The sequence below is a fragment of the Danio aesculapii genome, chromosome 13 (genome assembly GCF_903798145.1).
Source record: "Danio aesculapii chromosome 13, fDanAes4.1, whole genome shotgun sequence".
Taxonomy (NCBI): Eukaryota; Metazoa; Chordata; class Actinopteri; order Cypriniformes; family Danionidae; genus Danio; species Danio aesculapii.
Genome location: NC_079447.1, coordinates 45,520,726 through 45,542,344, shown reverse-complemented (window position 1 = coordinate 45,542,344; position 21,619 = coordinate 45,520,726). Strand labels below are relative to the sequence as shown.

The following is a 21,619-nucleotide window of genomic DNA, read 5'->3' as shown; positions in this document are numbered from 1 at the left end:
ACAGTGCATGCCACAGAAATACGTTTATAAGGAACATTTTTACCCGAGAGCTTTTCGCATCTGAAAATGTTGAAATCCAGATTTGCCGCTCGTCTCCTTTTAAAAATGACAGCTCCAGTTGGTGTTGATTGCCCTGTCTCTACAGATTTGGTAAGTGTGTGATCAGTGTTCTTTGTTTCTTTATTCAGAGGCAAGGTTAGTTAGTATTGTCAGCAGTACTCTTTCAGTTTTTAAAGACATACCTTAGTCAAAATGATTTAGTTACCTAGTTAACAGTACGTTAATATCACTGCAATATTATAGACTGAAAGATCCTCTGTAAATGCTGCTCTCCGAATGTAAACATGTAAACACCTTAATCAAACTATTACCGTCGTGTAGGATTTTTGCTGCATTTTGTGACAGGATAGTCTATACATCCTTTAGCTTTCTGATTATACCTACTGAGTGCATCTAAGTTACAAAGAAATGTGCAGTTTTTTTTTTCTTCCATTCGCTGTGCGGTATCAAACATTCCATTAAAACTACACTCTTCCAGCAGTTCTTCGCATCCAATATCTCATATGTCACGTGGGGGGCATGCATGAAATGTTCCTGAATGAAAGTGAAAGTGCCAAACACAGTTAAAGTTGAAAAATCTATAATTTGGCAAATAATTTGATTACTGTTGTCCATGTAAACACAGTCACTGTCTTTCTCCCCTGCCTCTGTGTGTTTGTTTTGCCTCTGTGAAAATCAGTGGGTGCTCAAACGGAAACTCCCATTTTTATGCAAAACCTTCCTTCTTTCCCTCCCACGACACTCCCACCTGAACAGAGCCTGACACACCCACTTTCCTGACTTTTTTCAAACTAGAGGTGTGAAAACACCCTGCTGAGGGGTTACTCTGCGACTATTCTAAAACCAATTTAAGACCTGCAAAATGATGATCTTCATTAAATGTAAATAAATAAAACATTGCAAAAAACCTACTATAAACGTTTAATAACCAGTTTAACAATGTGGAAGATTTTTATGAGTAGTTGATACAGATAATAAAATTATAATAAAAATCTAATTTTTTTTTTATTTAATATTACCGTAAATGTGCTTAGTTGGCTTCAAGAATACTGTAGTATGTAAACCTGTTGCTTTTAAAGTTATTAGTTGACTCTACTTAAAAAACCTGAGTAAACCTGTTTCTTTAAAATTAAGTAAATGAACTTTATACGTAAATATAAAAAATTTAAATGAGTCAACTTAACAGTTCCAAGTTATAATGGGTTTTGCAGTATGAGAAACACTAAAACAGCAGTTGCAAATCAGCAGATTCAAGTTATTTAAGACATCTAACACTTCTAACGCCTTTAATTGTGGGACAAGTTGAAGAAATTTAAACCACAAGCACCCAGTGAAACCTTAAACCTTTTATATAATACTTAAACTGTGTATGTTCATCAGCTGAAGATCAAGACGCGGTGAGTTGGATCCTCTTGCATCAGACTATATGGCAGAATTGCTAGTCAAAGAGTTAGAGATCACGTAATCGACCCCATTCATTGTAACGCATGTACCGGTTACATAAAAGCTCTAAATATTTGAAACACTGTTATGAAAAAATGAGAGAGCAGAGGGAAAAGAAAAGAAGTAGCGAACAGGACAGACATGAAGAGAGGACGAGAAGGGAGGGCTCTGGTATGCAAGTATGCGTTTCTAAAATGAGAGACGCAGTTAGAGGAAGCTTCATGCCAAATTATAGCCAAACCCTTTCCTTGTTGTCCTTCACATTATCAGGCCTTCTAGACCACAGCTGATGCTTTGCACCCTGAGCTCCACCCAGACCAAGAGCTCTAATCCTGGTGGAGCACAAGAAATGCACCACCATGAAAACACACACACACATACTTAAAACTTGCTGGACCTAGGAGTCTGGCAGGATGGTTCATAAACACCAAGTGCTGACTACTGCCAAAATAAACTGTACTGATGGACTAGCAAGTATTTGATTGCTCAATTCCTTTAAAGATTGTGTGACCAACTCTTGCAAGAAGTATCAATCCAAACAGCATGATTAGACTAGAGTTTCACATCATTCGAACCAAAAAAAAAAATTGCATCAAGGCAAATTTAGCATGTTGTGGAGGCTGCATAGTTCTTGTGAGGAATTACCTTTTTGGATCTCTTTTAAAAAGAGATCTTAAAATAATTAAAAAAAAAATACATTTTAAAAGAATATGCTTAAAGGTGTCATTGAATAAAAATCTGGATAGAGGCATAGCTGAATTATAAGTGTTCAATAGATAGAAATGACATACCGTGAGCCTCAAACACCATTGTTTCTCAGTGAACTACAGGCCAATCAGAACAAAAAAAAAGTTTTTTAAGTTTATCTGATCTTGTATTATGTTTACTATGTAGCTGGGACTCTTATTTTGAAAGTGGGAGTGCCTTTAAGGTAGAGTAAAGGAGGAGTTAACAGTGTTCACAGTTTGTCAGAACGCAAAATGCTGGATATACGGATTATAAATGTTCTCAATGCCACCCTGAAGATGCATAAGGTCTGTTTAAATGTATATGTTTGTTAGTTTAACATGCATACTGTGAAATGTGCAGAGTGTGTTTGTAATGAGGCAACAGACACATGTAAACTGAGTATAAATGATGCACATTTATGCAACTTGTCATATCACTCAGCTCCTACTGAGATTTTTTCTGAAGTGAAATGAGGACAATAAACTTTAAAAACTCATCTGTTTATGCATAGGTTGAGATTAATTCATGCCTGTGTTTCATATACACCACAAAACAGAACTCCTAATACATCTCTGTTGGTCCCTTTTGTTGAGTATAATTATAATTCAGCCTGTATTTCATCCACAACACAACTTTGGAGTAAACTAGCTTACTCTGCAGGCATAAAGATATCTCATTTACTCCTTCTAGCTAAAATAAACCTCTCCAACACGTCAGTTGAAAAGACTGTTAACAAGGCAACTGCTCAATTCCATAAAATAATTTTGATAACTGAAGTATACATCAGTGAAGTTGGCACCCCATAAAAAGAAATAATCAGCACTACCATTCGTTTGTGCTGGTGTGTGCCGCAAAAACGAACATTTGTGCTGGTCAGGTGTTTGAGATATAAAAATCGCTCCAAATCAGCACAGTTTGTTTGTGCTGGGTTTGACACCACATGCTCCATTTTCACCAAAATTAGTTTTCTTTGTTCATGCTTTGTGAATGCTTGACATTTTTTAAAAATATATATTTTCTGAGTCTGAAATGAATTTTGACATGGCATTTTGACATTGACATATATATAGCTGAAGTCAGAATTATTATCCCCCTTTGATTTTTTTTCTTTTTTACATATTTTCCAAATGATGTTTAACAGAGCAAGGACATTTTCACAGTATGTCTGATAATACTTTTTATTCTGGAGAAAGTCTTATTTGTATAGCTATATTTTTTACCGATAGTCTACAGAACGAACCATCGTTATACAATAACTTGCTTAATTACCCTAACCTGCCTAGTTAACCTAATTAACCTAGTTAAGCCTTTAAATGTCACTTTAAGCTGTATAGAAGTGTCGTTAAAATATCTAGTAAAATATTATTTATTGTCATCATGGCAAACATAAAATAATATTCGTTTTTAGAAATGAGGTATTAAAACTATTATGTTTAGAAAAGTGTTGAAAAAATTCTTCTCTCAGTTAAATAGAAATTGGGGAAACAAATTAACAGCGGAGCTAATAATTCAGGGAGGCTAATAATTGTAACTTTAACTCTATATATATATATATATATATATATATATATATATATATATATAATATTTTTTCGCAGAATATTTTTTAATATGTGCAGAAAGATTTTATGAAAACAAATAGCGAATCACACACACACACACACACACACACACACACACACACGCACGCACACACACACACACACACACACACACACACACACAAACTTTAGCTGGGTTTTCGCAGAGATTCCCACTTTAAGACAAATTTCCAATTCCTTGATTCTTCCCTGACTTTAACTGACTAAAACATCTAAGCTAAAAATGTTAACTAAAATTTACATGACATCTATTGAACAGAATAAACTGGCCACTGTTGTACACATATAATAAATAAATAAATAATATGTTAAAAATTCTAACATGATGATGATTATGATGATGATGATGATGGGGTGGTGGCGTGGGGTGGCACAGTGGGTAGCACTGTCGCCTCACAGCAAGAAGGTTGCTGGTTCCAGCCACGGCTGGATCAGTTGGTATTTCTGTGTAGTGTTGGCATGGGTTTCCTTCGCGTGCTCTGGTTTTCCCCACAAGTCCAAAGACATGCACTAACTGAATTGGGTAAGCTTCTGGTAGTACCCAGAATAGCAAAGTCGAGTAAAGGAGGTCGAGCCTTCTCATTTATGGCTACACTATGAACAGAAGCTATGCTAATTATTCTCTTTATTCTCTATTTCCACTTGGTGATACTCATCCCGAGGCCCTCAGAGATTATGCAGTGCCACTGATGCGATCCGAGACCTGCGATCCAAGAGATGATCCCAAGGTTTCCACAATCCCAGACCAGGCCGTATCCTGAGAAGCTGCTGTGGTGGTCATGGAGGAATAGAGAGCATGCGTCTGATTCCTGTGAGACTCCAGGGACAGACGAGTCTTCGCTGATGTCCAGCATTCTCCAGCCTTCGGCGCCTAGATTGCAGCTCTGCACAACACGTTTGGCCATAGAAGAAATGGTCATGCCCAACTGAGCCTGGTTTCTCTTAAGGTTTTTTATACTTCACTTTCCCCAATTGGTGAAGTTTTTTCCTCACCGCTGTCGCCACTGGCTTGCATCCAGCATACGTTTTACACAGCGGATACCCTTCCAGAAGCAACCAAATACTGGGAAACACACATACATCCATACACAGCCACACACACATACACTACTGCCAATTTTTTATTCACCTATACCGCATGTGTTTGGACTGTGGGGGAAACTGTAGCACCCGAAAAAAAACACACCAACATAGGGAGAACATGCAAACTCCTCACAGAAATGTCAACTGGCCCAGTCGGGACTCAAACTAGTGACCTTTTTGCTGTGAGGCAACAGTGCTAACCCCTGAGCCAACGTGCCGCCCCCTGTATATATATTCTAAAATTAAAATGCAAATGTTAACTATTTAAACTATTATAAAACTCTTTTGATAAAAACAATTCCCAACCCTCAACACTCAATCTCATCAAACAGCTGACGTGTAAGTAAGACATCAATATCCTCCATTCTCCATTCCCAAATCAAGACAGATCCAAAATAACTCTAAAATGAGGGCAACACATGGAACAGCAGGTCCAGCAGCACAGGTTTACATTTGCGCAGGCTCTCCAGTCTGGCACTGTTTTGCCAAGTAAAATGAGTCCAGAAGAAAAAGCACAGACACAGCAGAAATAACAAACCCCTTTTATGAAAGCTCCTGCTTTTAAAGGGAAAAAAAGAGAATGTGAAATGAGCCATGTTTTGATCCTCGGCCAAAAGTAACACTAAAGTCTGGTGAATGTGGGGGCTGCACTATGAGCCGCACTTGCACATTCCTCGCCGCCTCACTTCCTGTCTGTGGAAAGCAGGTCAGTCCAAATCCATTCACTGAAGAGTCAAAAGTGATTCAGGTATTGAGTTGACTAACAATACAACACCTCAAGGGCTCTGCAGTGTGTTAAGTGATCAGTGTCTATTTGCAATCAGTCTCAGAACAACAGCCCTATTTTCACTTGACTCTACATTTGGGTTATGTAAAATTGATTTTAAGAAAATGCTCTTTCGGCTTTGGATGGAAAGGAAAATAGACAAAGTTAACTTTTTATACACAAAGATTAAGATCAGTAAAACTGTGAAACTAATATTACACTTTAAAATATTCTACAGAAGCCATTTTTGCTTCTGAATACAAATAAATAGAGCTAATTCTGACTTTTTTGTGACACAAACTTACATTTGCAAGTTATGGAAACAAAACACCAATATTTTAAACACAATTTTTATCTTTAACAGATATAAACCTGCATTTCTTTCTTTTCTATTTGCCCTTCTGATCTCTTTCCTCAAAAATGTGAGATATAAACTTGCAATTGTGAATTCTAATATTAAATTCTAAAAGTATAGAAGACCATTTTTATTTAATTGAGTTTATATCGGGCCAATCTGAGAAAAAAAATATGAGAATATGAGTTGCTATAAAAACACAATTGCCAGCCTACATCTCACATTATAAAATGCATTAGTGAGTTTACACTCAACAATTAGATGAAAATAAAGTCAAAATTGCTCAGTTATATCTCACAATTCTTTAAACATACATTTGGGAAATTTAGAGAAAAGCTTTGAATTGTGAGCTAATATCTCACAATTCTTACTATAGGGGCTGTTCACATATCGCATCTAAAACCATGTGGAAAATGTGATACTAGGCATGGGCCGGTATAAGATTCTGACGGTATGATAACCTTGGATAAAAATATCATGGTTTGACAATATTGTGATTACTGCTCTAAAATATCCACTACCGGTCAAAAGTTTGGGTTCAGTAGGATTTTTAAATGTTTTAAAATAAGCTTCTCCTGCTCACCAAGGTTGCATTTATTTAATCTAAAATACAGTACGAATTGTGAAATTGTGAAATGTTATTGCACTCTAAAATAACTGTTTAAAAATAGTTTATCATTTAATGTAATAATTTATTCCAGGATTTTAAAGATGAGTTTTCAGCTTCATTACTCCAGTCACATGAACCTTTATTATTATAATTATTATTATTATTATTAATGGTAATAGTAATAAAATGAATAATTTTATTTGAAACTACATACAATAAGAAAGCATTTATTTAAAATTGGAATAAACATTTAACAATTAAACTTTTTTTTACATTTAATAAATGCTGCTTTGATGAACAGAATCATTTTCTTCAAAAAAAAAAAAACAGACCCCAAACTTTTGACAGGTAGCGTATTTTTTTTTTAAATGTTAGAGGCTAAATTATTATATGCATTTGTTTACATGACAAAACATGTATTTTTGACTCAAGAAGGTCCATACTGACTCCAAAGGCAGATACTGATAAGATCATGGCCTGGTATGTGGACTTTGGGGGTTTTACGATGTGGTCACATGTTGATTGGTCAGTTTGAATGTCTCAGTATTTGGGCTTTAGTCACATGGTCAAGAAAGATACAAAATAGGTGGTCAAACGCTGCTCTGGCTTTTTTCTTTTCCTGACCTGTCTTTTCCTGGTTTGCTTTCCTCCTCTGTTCCTCTCCTTCTCTGGAGTCTATCTTCTCTGACTCTACTGCAGTCAGGCTAACTTCTGGGCCTGCTCTCTTTGTCTCTCTCTCCCTCCCCCTGTGTCTCTCCTTCTACCTGCGGTCACTTTAATTTTACATTTAAGCTGGGTACAATTTATATCATATGTTTTATCATTTCATATTTGATCATTTTATACAGTTACTTTGTAACTAATTCAGTTGTAACCATAGAGAATTATTGTCATTAAATCATCTAATTTTCAAGTATTTGTGAATTACTTTTGATTTAACATCAACACTTAACTGTTCCATATTGCAATACAATACAATCACATAATATCAACGCTCTCCCACATTTATAGCTATTAATAATGCCCTTATTTCCGTTTTTGGTATAAGATTGCAGAAGAATGGTTTGACTAGAATGTACAGTTTTTTACCATCAATACTGATAACTTTTTAGTCAATCGGCAGAACTACAGTTCGAACCGCTGTGGTTTAAAACCCAATCCTACAAAAACAAAAACTTTTTTCCCCATTTGAACACTATACATGGTTTCCGCTACATTCGTTCTTCCATGGCGAGGCGCCACTCCAAAATAAATCCTGCCACGGCTACAATAAAACTTCTCATTCAAAACATTCAGTCGTTGTTTTTTTTATATCTGGTTATAATCGCACCAAAATGTATTAAAAGATAAGTGAATTATAACAGCGCAAACTTTTCTGTAACCGTAGTAGTGCTGTGTGTTATTTGTTTAACCCTTTAAGGTGACATGCTGACCGACTGACTGACAGGTGCGTGATGCGTGAGGCTAGCAAACATGACGTAGCTTACAGTTAAGATTAACACAGTTTCCATAATTATAATTTATAGATAAAGGTCTACAGTTCCGCAAATCCGCATACAATGACTTTATCTTGCTGGAGTTTTTAGCCATTTCACTTTACTTCAAGATGCATTAATGACGCTCTGTAGGTCTATTGGAGACATTCATAAATATTCCTAGCAAATCTAATAAATGTTGGAGACATACTCGTTACATAAACGCACTAAATCACACTTCAGCAGCGTTTATTTCAGAGCGCACAAGAAAATCTGCACTTGAGCAGCATATATCTGAGGGTGTGCAAGACGTTTTGTGCACAAACAGAGGAAATCGGCACGCAAGCAAAGAGATTTGCATTCTCATATTACATATATGTGATCTCAATCTCGACTGCGCTTACGACATTTGTCATTGAAATAATGCCATAAGCAGTTGGTAGATCTGTAAAAGGCCTGCCGCCACAGCTGGAAAAAATCCTAGAGCAAACACTATATATTTTAAAACAATATATTTTATTTTGAGAAAATATTTTGCAGCAGTAAACCTGTCAGGCTAAATAATTCAAATAAATTATTGACTTCTGCCATCTTCATTTGTTTCTAAATCACTGTTCTTTTTACAGTTTAAAATGTCAACTTTGGAGATCTTTCTGCTGGAGATACTGTTGTCTTAAAAGACTAAAAAATAAAAAAAAAATCTTACAAATACCTTAGGAACAGTATAGCAAAAAAAATTGCAAGTTTTAATACCGAACCAAACTGTGGTGTACCTTGAAAACGGCTATCATCCCATGCCTATGTGACACGCACTGCTTTCTTCACCAAATTTACCATACTTTTGAGCTCATGTTCCCATGGCACCTGTCCTTGCTAAGCAACCATCAACTGTGCACTTTGGGCTTTCACTACTGACAAACTCTTGCAGTAGCTCTGATACAAGTCTGATTTATGGGGTAAATTATAAAGCACTGCAGTGTTTATAGCGGTCTGCATTTGTTTGAGGTAATTTGTCTACTGTTGTTAATGTAATGTGTTTAATCCTTACACAATGTGAAGCTACTTAGTTCTTGTCACGTAATTTGCATTGCACTTGCAGCATTCAGAAAAGTTGTGATGTTTTCAACTTAACAAAATACAGACTAGCTTATGTCAATTCTGAATTTTATTAATTTCTGAAAAAAAGTATGAATTGCTTTTTAATTATCATTCATTCATTTTTGTTTTATTAATTCATTAACCATTAATTTAATATTAATTTTTAATTCAGTGGTGGAAAAAATCTTCCAGTTTCCCATTTAATTATCTTTTAAAATGCCATTTATCTTTGCCAGTCATAACTATAACTGTCAGTGTCACATTTTTTGATGTACAATGCATGCTTGCTTAATAAAAGTAATGATTTCTTCAAAAACAACAACAAAAACTCTCACTGATGCCAAACCTTTGAACAGCGGTGCATATTAATCAAGCATTTTACCTCAACACTCTCCAGTGAGGTGGAGCGTCTGAGCTTGGCCCTCCTCACACCGTTGGCTTCTACTTTATCAGTTCCAAATGGCAGTGAATCTGAGTCTGCTGTCAGCTCTAAGTCAGTCTTGTCTGGCCGTGACCGTCGCCCGTACCTTTTGGTTCCTTTCACATATTTAGGCTTCACCTCCTCTGGGACAGCTGTAAATACAGGAAATGCTGCTTTAGAGTTACAGATAATGAAAGAATTTCAGAAGCAGTTGAAATGAAGAAAAATCTAGTCAACACATCATTTGTTTATCTATGTCATAATCCCTATTATGAACAGAAAAATATGTTAGAAAGCAAATGAAAACCTAAAAGGAACATCTCCAAACCCAGTGTTAACATCTGCTTTTTATTACAGCTTTCAGGTTTTACTATTTTGAAAGATAATTTTAGCACTGATATTTCACAACATACATTAATGTACCAGTCTCTGAAATGATAAAACATTTTATTTTGGCTTTTGCTTAAAAAGACTGCGCAATTTCATTTTATTATATTGCTGTATTTCAAAAATTGAAGTAATTCAATTTCAAGTTATTACTAGCTAAAATTGTGTATGGGTTCATGAACATGTTAATAATAATTAATGATATATTCTTGCACAATGTCTTCAATACAAATAAACTTGTAAAAACAGATGAAAATCAACATAAAATTATCTAATCCTGTCTCAAATTATTACTGTTTTATCTTCTTATGTTTGTGTTCCACTTTTTAGTAAATCCACAAAGTATAAAATAAGAAAGTTACTCTTTTAAATGTATGAATCTGTTTTTTATTGCATAGCAAGATGTAAAAAAGTGGCATTTTCAAATGATACTAGAGCCATTTTACAACCAAATATATTTTGCATTGTTTTTTATTATTAGACATTTTTAGTAGTTTTAAGGGTAGTAGTAAGGGTAGTTTTTAGTGGAAGTATTTTTTCTTAAGTGTCAAAACTCCTACTAAGCATATATATATATATATATATATATATATATATATATATATATATATATATATATATATATATATATATATATATATATATTTATGGTCAAACATATTGAATATTTTTTTATTGCAGACCTAATCCACCAATACATACTCCATTCTATCATTACATACACTATTGTCCAAAAATATAGGGTAAGCACGGTTCTAATGAACGAAAGTTTTAGAGAAATTACTACACTCTAAAAAAATTTAAGTCAGTACAATAAAACAACATAATTCCTTTCGCTTTTTCTTGTTCATTCAACTTTTGAAACCATCAACTGCACTGACCTAATAAAATTTGTCAGTAATACAAAAAACATTTGGGTTGGGTTAACATAGGATTATTAGTTTGTCTGGAGAGGTGAACTACTCTGTAACAAAACGTTTTAACGTTTTGTCTGCAGAACTGCAATGCCTAAAGTTGAGTGAACAAAAACCTCTTTTGAAAATTGGTACTAAGAAATAATACATTATCAGAACAAACAAACATAGTTAAATTAAAAAGAAAAACTAAAACAGAGACAAATGTTAACAAAACATTTATTAGACACAGAATTAGAAACAGGACAGGAGGCAAAACAAAAATAACGGTAAACAAGACAAGGATCAAAACATGGCAGGACAAACAGGGAAAAATGCTTTGCAATGCTTCACATGTGAAGCATGCCTTCCTGTTTTTCAATTGAACTATGTTTGTTTGTTCTGATAAATAATAAAATTTGTTGGATACATGAGAAAAAATAAAAGGAAATAAGAATTTTGTTCATTTTTTCTTCCAGACAAAAAAATGTTCAGTTGGCACAGCGTAAAAAGATTTGTTACAGAGTAGTTGACCTCTCCACAAAACTAATAATCTTATGTTAACCAACTAAATGATTTTTGTATTACTGACAAATAATAGGTCAGTGCAGCTGATGTTATCAAAAGTCAAGTGAACAAGAAAAAGCGAATTAAGCGAAGGATTATGTTTTTGTTTTGGTGTACTGACTTAAAATTTTTTACAGTGTACTTTTTTATGTGGATGCATTGAACTGATCAAATGTTACTTTTACAGTTGATACAAAATATTTATATTTTTCAAATAAATCCTTTTTATTACAGGATCAAAATGTATACTATTTCCAAAAATTTATCAACCAGTTTAACAATTAAAAAATCTGGGCACCATATTACAGTGATTACAATCATTTAAATGGTTGATGCTGAAATTAAGCTCTACTTAAACTTAAACTCTACTTTTAAATATGCTAAAAGTAGAAACAGTCGGTTTAAAACTTGTGGTACTAATTCATAAAAATAAATAATAATATTTTCACAGTATTTTTAAGAAATAACATTAAAACTTTGTTTTTGTTTTAAACAACTAAAACAAAACAGTCAGTCACACTTTACAGTGTCTTTGCTACATAATCCATGTACTACTGTAGTAGTAACAGTAAATATACATAATCACATGTAACAAAGTCAAGTTGTAAGCTTAACCCTATAAATACATGTTATTAATTCATATCATGTAGTAATTAAATATATACTTACACAGGACACCAAATAATCATTTGAACAACAACACAAGGAACCTACATTTCTACAAACAGCACAGCGTTCTAACACACTGGGCTCTAATTTTAACGATCTAGGCGCAAAGTCTAAAGCGCAGGGCGCAAAAGCATTAAGGGCGTGTCCGAATCCACTTTTGCTATTTTAAGGATGAAAAAATAGGCTCTCCGCCACGGCACATGGCCTAACAGTGTTGTGCTTATTCCCTTAATGAGTTATGGGTGTGTTTTGACATGGTGCATTTGCTATTTACATGCCAGACTTTGCAACTGAAAAACTGAACGTTTCACTAGCAAGAAAACAGTTAAACAGCATCTGCACCAAGAGGATAAAGATTGAGCCTCCTCCAATCGGCCTTTACTTTCACTTTCTCTCCTTCGGGGATAAGGAAGCATGTTGTAGCCAATGCAAAGACATCCATTAGCCTGCATAATTAATTTCGTTTGTTAAGCGCAAAGATTTGTTTCAAAACAATTTCTAAATTCAATTTTAATTTCCAGCAAATAAATAAATGAACAATACTAACAAGTGTGCTCAAAAACTGAGTTATATCCATACACACGTCCTATGCCCCATATGGTACAAAACCCGACAGGTTGACAAATCTAAGCTTGTTTTTAATAAAACAAAAATAAATATGCATATAATAAATAATACTAATATTAATAATAACATTATACAAAAGCAAGTTGTCATGAATAAACTAAAAAAGCCCCCCGAGATGAAGAAGGCATGGAAGCAGTGGTCCTTAACACACCTCTTTTCTAGACTTAAACACTCATGAGTCCAAAGTGGTGCAAATGTATTTGCTATTTAAACAACATGGCGCAAAATTGGAAAATTAATGATGCATTGGTCTGAAAATAGCAACAGGCCGGGGCAAACACGTCTTGCGCCTTATTGCGCCGGGTCTATGATAGGGCCCACTATGTTAAAAGTAGTTTTAACATAGTACTATCTATCCACAACATATCTAAGTTTAGATATTTTTGAAACTTTTTAGAAACTATTTCTGAACAACAGCATAAATTGCTATGACAATGATCACCTCAGGTGCTGATTATGGGCTTTATTCAGTGTTAAATGTTACCACTGTAAATTAGAATATCATTCTATGTGACATGTATTACCATACTGAAGTTTCATAGTAATACCATACTTTGTTACACTGCAAAAAAAAAAGCTGGGTTCTACACAATCAATTTCTATTGGGATAGCATGAAGGAATTAAGTTAACTCATTAGTTTCAACAAATGTAAGTAGATTGAATATAAAGCAATTAAGTTGTACCCCCAAAATACTCACGAATTGTGTTGTTTCAGCTCATTCTAAACAAGCAAATGTAATTTTTTAGTGTACCTAAAGAGAGAGTTCACTCAAAACTGAAAGTTGTGATGTCATTTACTCGCCATTCACAAGATTCAAATCTGTTTAACTTTCTTTTTTTCTGTTGAACGCGAAAGAAGATATTTTGCCGAAAGCTGTAAACCTGTAACTATTGCCTTGCATAGTATTTAGTCAACTGTTACAGCTTTTTTCAAAATATCTTCTTTTGTGTTCAGTTTGAAACAACTTGAGGGAGATTAAACAGTAATTACATTTTCAAACTATCCCTTTAAATTTGAAAGTTAAAACAAACCAACCACAACAGTTACTCAGCATGTATTTTTAATCATGTTAATGAGATTTAATATTAATTAATTGCATAATAAACCCATTCCGTTCATCGGGAGTAGAGTGTACAATTTTATTTGCTTCTGAATGGTTTGTCACTGAAATCTTGTGGTGTTGCATATTGTTAGAACACGGTGTCAAAGTTAGATAAACTACCATACACAAACCTTGAGTCCACAAGGTCCAGATTAACTAGTACCAAACATCTTTAAGATAAACGCAAGCCTGAAAGCTCTGATAAGAGGTTTGTGAAGGCCATTTTCTATTTGAGTACCTGGTTCAAGATAGCTGCTCTCCTCCTCTGAAGTACTGAAGTCCAACGACCTTGACAACACAGTCACAAAGCCCTCTTTAAACTCCTCAAAATTCACCTGGAAAAAGAAAACATTTTAGCATCTACAATATAACACAGATAAAATGAAAGGCATTGGCTTCTTCGCAAGGAATGTCTTACCCTGGCATAATGTTGTGGTCCTAGAAGAGTGTCCAGCAGCAAAGGCAAATGGGCATCTAAGCTGAGCTTGTGGCATAGAGCAGTGAGCTCCTCTTTGTCAAGGTAACCCGTCCCGGTGGTGTCACAGCTGTCAAATTCATCCTTCAGCTGGGCCACATAGCGGTTCTGCTCCTCCTCGTCCATCCCACCACATACTGTACAGCCAGCAAAGTCTGGGACATCAATGTAGAAGAATGATTAACAAAACCAGTAGTCAATTTCTCATTACTGCAGCCTGATGTGCGAGACTCGCTATATAGAAAGAGTAATTGATTGGATATGCTTTATTGATCAGTTGGTCCCACTTTATATTAAGTAGACTTAACTAATATGTACTTACACTGAAATGAATAATTTGTTACAATGTACTTATTGTGAAAATACATTTTACATAGTACTTGTGATTGATTAAATACATCTATTTGTAATTTACTTCTTTAATTACACCTTTAATTAAATTGTTGTCCATCCCTTACACCTTAATCCACCCTTAAACTCACCCATACCACCGAACCTATCCCTAACCCTACCTGTATCCCACCTCAAGAGCACCAGAAGTGTCCTGCAATACATTATAAACACAGTTAGTAAATTGTGCTTATTTTTTGATACAAGTACATAGCAGTTAATACCACTTAATATAAAGTGAGATCGATCGGTTAATCTAATTTTAACATCTAATTTTATTTATTCTTTTATTTTTTGTTGCATGCACTATAAAAAATACACATTATTTTACAGGTAACTGTCTGTACTTTTACAGAATTTTCCAGGTTTTTTTTCATTATACAGTGAAATACCTGTTGTTTTACAGATATGTTCTGTAATAAAAAATTCTAACATTAAATGTATTGCTTGTATTTTGTTATTACGTTATTTTTCTGCTTTTTAAAGGAAATGTTCTGTATTTTTAGAGAGTAACAAGTCATTTTATGTTAGTATTTACAGATTATTCCTGTAAAAATAGGGAAACAAAAATTCAGTCAAATTGTTTTCAGTGAAGATAGTAATCATATGAAGATTAACGTGAGGTTAATAATGTCAAGTAATAGCCTATTGTTTGTAGGCTGCATATAATGCATGCACTGTAAACTATAAAATGTTTATTTTACTACACTAACAATGTTGCTATGCTAATTGTTACCATCAGCAGTGATCCAGCAGCCTAATTCTGACTGATTACACACCCAATCGGAAGATCGATATGGACTAATTTCAAAGAATATAAACTAAAAACACACAGACACGTCGTTGCTGAGTCTTAAACTGTTTAGTGGGCATTAAGATGGGTTTCCCTTTGCCTTGCAGCGCTTGACCCCTTTACTCTGTTATTTTGTTTGCCGCCTTTACGCTTGGGATTATCTGTTTGCACCTGTTTCTTCCTGTTTCAACCTTTAATTGCAAGACGATTCTCTTAATAAACTGCTATTTGATCCTCAACTTTGTTGTGCAGGCGTGCTCACATGACACTAGCCTTGTTTTAGTGGTTAAACGATGACCAAATGTGTAAAAAAAGAAATCAAAAATTTGATATATAACAGGTTTGTATTTTTTCAAGCAAATTATTTTGGAGTTTAACTTACATATCCCAAAGAAATATTAGTTAAAATATATTATAGTTTATAGTTATATTTACAGGGTTTTATGACAACAGCAATTATTTGTACTTAAGCTTTTTTAATCATTCTTTAAAATATTTTTTTTCTGATTTAAATGTATGTTAAACGTGGAAAAATCTATGGATTTATTGGCGTTTCTGTGTGGAGTTTGCATGTTCTCCCCGTGTTTGCATGGGTTTCTTCCGGGTGCTCCGTTTTCCTCCACATGTCCAAAGACGTGTGGTACATGTAGATTGGGTAAGCTAAATAATGGGTAAGCTAAATCCGTAGTGTATGTGTGTGAATGAGTGTGTATGGCTGTTTCCCAGGGGGAAGGGCATCCGCTGCGTAAAACATATGCTGGATAAATTGGTGGTTCATTCCGTTGTGGCAACCTCAGATAAATAAAGGGACTAAGCTGAAAATAAAATAAATGAATGTAATAAAAATAATATTATAAATTGTTGAAACAACATAGTGTTTTTGTACTTTTTACTTAGACTGCAATTAGCTACCACTTTACCATATATGTACATGTATTTATACTTTTTATACACATGTCTTGTAAGGTGTACTTGTAGCAACCCAACTAAAGTACATCAAACTGAATGCTTCAGTGTTTTGAGTCAGTGTAAATCTGAGATTATTTATCAGCAGTCTCAATTACCTTCTGATAACAGAGAAGGCCAGAGCAAAGCTAAAAACATCTCATACTTCAAGGAAATTACAAAGCTACTGACTGAATGATTCATTAACAGAATCATTAACATCCCTGATCTGTTAGTTCAACGTATCGTGTATACCCACAACATGTTGCATTATTAAATCTTACACAAGATATGCGATTAAGAGACAAAAAGTGAACTGCATTAGTGAATTAACCGCTAAAAAAGTGCTTTTATTAAGCTCGCAAGTATCCCATAATGCAGCACGCGCGTTTGGTATACATTCACCATGGGAACGAATACAAAGCTGCTGTAAAACAAAAGGGCAATTATTATTGACTGTTGTAAACATTCGATTTTAAGGTCCCCATTCTTTATAACGCGTTAATGTGGCATAGGCGAAATTTAAACCCCCTTACCGTTGTAAACTCACACCGACTCCGTTCCCGCAAAAGTCATTTTGTGTCCAGCATCAGTTGCAGTTTCGTCTTACAGAGTGAGGTCAGCAAGAGAAGGACCAACAAACGTACAATAGTTAGTTTGCTCTTTGAAACATATAAATAACTTCAAAGAGATAAGTCCAGAGTGGAAGCACACAGCAGCGGACAAACACCCGCGCTCATTCAACTGTAGTGTCCGCCGGAGTGCAGTAGCGTTAATGCGGGGAGGAACCAAAAGTTCCTCTCACTCAGAGATGCTCCATTCTGCAGCCCCTGCTGGTCAGGCGGTGGACTCCAGTGAGACGAGAGGTCACGCAGGACCTACAGCTGAACTCTCAGGGAAATCTAAGGCATTTGGTTACTTTGTTACACAACTACATTGTGCTTGGTGTAAATGAAAATAAGACATAACTGTTAATGTAAAGCACAGCATTTTCTGTATGCTTTTGTTTTTGATATTTTGAAAAGCTAATTATTTTATCAAATAGGTAAGAAGAAACATTTGTTTTCATTATTTTCAGAGGTCATTTAATTCTAGTACTTTAAATGTCCACTTCAAGCTAAAAAGGTCTAAGCAGGACTATCTTTAGCGCCACCTGTCCGCCAGTGGTAGCCTTAGCACACATATTCATCAGGCCTATGCTACATAATTTCAGATAATTCCCTAAAATAATCCATGGTCAAGAAGTCTTGTACATTTTAACAAACTTGGTCTGTTTATATGGGTAATGCAGCTGTCAAAATTACTAGGGTTACACAGTATTAAAGGGGTAGTTCACAAAAAAATGAATATGTATTATCTCTTTACTCACCCTCAAAAACATTATTTTCTTTGTTTTATTAAACACTAAAAAACATATTTTGAAGAAAGCTGAAAATGGTACTGACTTCCATTCCACAGGTTTTATCAAAATAGTCTCCTTCCTACTTTTTGTACTAATCTTCTTTAGAAGTTTTAGGTTAGGTTAATGAGGCAAGTCATTGGACAACAGTTGTTTGTTCTAAAGCCAATCGAAAAAAAGATAATATTTTAAAGGGGGCAATATTATTGACCCTATTTTTTTAAATGCCTTTATTCCAACCAGGGATGGCTTTAGTGGGGACCCTACTAGCCATGGGGCCAAGAAATTCTAATGCACCCTTTGCAGAAATTTGTTTGCTTGTTTGTTTGTTTTGCTGTCTTTTCCTTATACCACTCAATCTTCTTTTCTACATTTTGTTTTAAAATCTTTTTATCTTAAAATAAAAAGAAAACAACTCAAAATAATAAAAACACTGCATCACTTTTAAAACTAAATCTTCATCTGATCTGACTACTGGACTGCTCCATGACTGGAATTGGGGGAAATTTTTGCACATATGTAATAATTACATTAAAATTTGATCTGTTAGACCCTCAACCTCACAAAATATGATATAAAATATGAAATATAATTAAATGTATACTTCTAGGTATTTATTGGGGGTCCTCACATCTCCTGGGGCCCTAGGTGACGGCTTTCCTCGCTTTTTGGTTGAATCCACCTCTGATTCCAGCCAAACTATAAGAAATCAGATCAAATAAAATAAAATCTGATAGGAAATACTATGAAAATATCCTTGCTTTGTTAAATATCACTTGGGAAATAGTTTAAAAAGAATTAAAACTTCACAGGAGGGCTAATAATGTTGCTTTTAACTGTATGTTTAATAAATAATATGTTTGTTTGCTTGTTTATTTACCAGGGACAATATACATTAATTCCGTTCCACAATTAAGGACTGAGAAGAATTATACTTTCAAAAAGACACACAGATTAGCCACCAATTCACCAATATGGAAATTTTTTCCAACTGTTAATTAAGTGTATTTATCCAAAACTATTTCTTACAGAACTTTAGCAATTAGTATCCTCAATCACCAAATAATAAAACAAGATATTAAAAGAATAATATATTATAATATAATATAATAATCATAATATAATAATTCATTCATTCATTTTCCTTTAGTTTAAACCCTTTATTCATGAGGGGTCGCCACAGCGGAATGAACCGCCAACTTATCCAGCATATGTTTTACACAGCAGATGCCCTTCTGGCTGCAACCCAGTACTGGGAAACATCCACACACACTCATTCACACACATACACTCTCAGAAATAAAGGTATGGGAGCTGTTACTGGGGCAGTACTTTCTGAAAAGGTACATATTTGTACCTGAAGAGACCATATTGGTTCCTCACTGGACCATATTGGTTACCTCAATAGACCATATTGGTTCCTCAATAGACCATATTGGTATATTTAGGGTGTATTTGGGTACTAATATGTACCTTTGAAGTACCACTGTGGTCTCTTTAAGTACAAATGTGTATCTTTTGAAAATGTTCTGCCCAAGTGACATCACCTGTATCTTTACTTCTAAGAGTGTAGCTTATTCAATTCACCTAGCGCATGTCTTTGGACTGTGGGGGATTTACTGCTTTGATGGTTGAGTGCCATAAAATCGTATTATTAATATTAGGCTGTGGTCCATCTTTCACACCCTTATGAAAAAATAACCCTTTATATCATTTATTTAATTGATAAAAGTACAAAAAAGATACAATTTGTATTTTGTTAATGTAAACAAACTAGCAACATACTCCCCATGTTGGCGTGGGTTTTCTCCGGGTGCTCCACCATAATGGCACTCAACCATCAAAGCAGTAAATAAACCGAATTTACAGCATATTTAGGCTCTCCACGTAGTCATTTCTATTCGATTCTACTGCTTATTACAAATATAAATAATTATAAATTTATACAATTATTTCTGCTAACACTTATTCATTATATACTATTTCTTATCAGATGCTACTTTTTTATCAGATGCTACTTACAGTATTTGTTACATAGACTGTAAAAATTATATGATCAATTAGTCATGACAGCATACGTTTTTAATTTATTGTAACTTATTAAACTTAGTTAATCATGTTCTAACTAATTTTTATGAGTTACACAAGCTGTTTTAGGTCAGTTTAACATAATATAGGTTCAATTGACTCATAAGGTTAAATTGATTCAGCTTAAAAATTTAAGGCAACCAGGGATTTTTTTACAGTGTACTAAGAACTGTTCCAATAGTGAAACTACTTTCTCATTAGTAACACTTTCTAGGGAAGATTGTCAACAAGATATATCATTCATAGACTATATTTCATTTTTTTATACCTGTAATAATTCATTCGTTTCTATCACTTATTTTTTTTAGTAACTGTTATTTTATACTTAATCATTCATTCATTTTCATTCATTCATTTTCCTTTTATTAATAAGGGGTCACCACAGCGGAATGAACCGCCAACTTATCCAGCATATGTTTTACGCAACAGATGCCCTTCCAGCTGCAACCTGTTACTGTGTAACACCCATACACACATACACTAAGGAAAATTTAGCTTACCCACTTCACCTATAGCACATGTCTTTGGACTTGTGGGGGAAACTGGAGCACCCGGAGGAAACCCATGCCAACACAGGGAGAACATGCAAACTCCACACAGAAATGCCAACTGACCCAGCCAAAGCTCGAACCAGCGACTTTCTTGCTTCTTGCCTTCTATCGCCTCACACTCAATTGTACTCTCTCTCTCTCTCTCTCTCTATATATATATATATACACAGTTGTCAGAATTATTAGCCCCCCTTTGATTTTTTTTCTTTTTTATATATATTTCCCAAATTATGTTTAACAGAGCAAGGAAGTTTTCACAGTATGTCTGATAATATTTTTTCTTCAGGAGAAAGTCTTATTTGTTTTATTTAGCCTAGAATCAAAGCAGTTTTAATTTTTTTATTATCCCCTTTAAGTACATTTTTTTTCGACTGTCCACAGAACAAACCATTGTTATACAATAACTTGCCTAATTACCCTAACCTGCCTACTTAACCTTAATCACCTACTTAAGCATTTAAATGTCACTTTAAGCAGTATAGAAGTGTCTTGAAAAATATCTAGTAAAATATTATGTACTCTCATCATGGCAAAAATAAAATAAATCAGTTATTAGAAATGAGTTATTAAAACTATTATGTTTAGAAATGTGTTGAAAAAATCTTCTCTCCGTTAAACAGAAATTGGGGGAAAAATAAACGGGGGGCTAATAATTCAGGCGGGCTAATAATTCAGAATTATAAGCCCTCCTTTGATATTCTTTTCTTTTTTTAAATATTTCCCAAATGATGTTTAACAGAGCAAGGAAATTTCACAGTATGTCTGATAATATTTCTTCTTCAGGAGAAAGTCTTATTTGTTTTATTTCAACAAGAATAAAAACTGTTTTTAATTTTTTAAAAACATTTTAAGGTCAAAATTTTTAGCCCCTTTAAGCTATAGATTTTTTCAGATAGTCTAAAGAACAAACCATCGTTATACAATAACTTGCCTAGTTACCCTAACCTTTAAATGTCACTTTAGGCTGTATAGAAATGTCTTGAAAAATATCTAGCAAAATATTATTTACTGTTATCATGGCAAAGCTAAAATAAATCAGTTATTGGAAATAAGTAATTAAAACTATTATGTTTAGAAATGTGTTGAGAAA

At 34.2% G+C, this 21,619-nt stretch overlaps 1 protein-coding gene across 2 annotated transcripts in view; it reads right to left on the bottom strand.

The window, feature by feature from the left end:
- The window catches only part of ninl (ninein-like), a 74,601-nt gene extending 57,366 nt beyond the window's left edge, over positions 1–17,235 (bottom strand). For both annotated transcript variants that reach the window (XM_056470544.1, XM_056470545.1), the window contains exons 1-4: positions 17,028–17,235; positions 14,307–14,518; positions 14,127–14,223; positions 9,603–9,793 (exon numbers count right to left, since the gene is read on the bottom strand). In XM_056470544.1, coding sequence (XP_056326519.1) covers positions 9,603–9,793; positions 14,127–14,223; positions 14,307–14,489 — 471 coding nt within the window. In that variant the 5' untranslated portion in view covers positions 14,490–14,518; positions 17,028–17,235. The remainder of the gene's footprint in view (positions 1–9,602; positions 9,794–14,126; positions 14,224–14,306; positions 14,519–17,027) is intronic.
- Between the last annotated feature and the right edge of the window lie 4,384 nt (positions 17,236–21,619).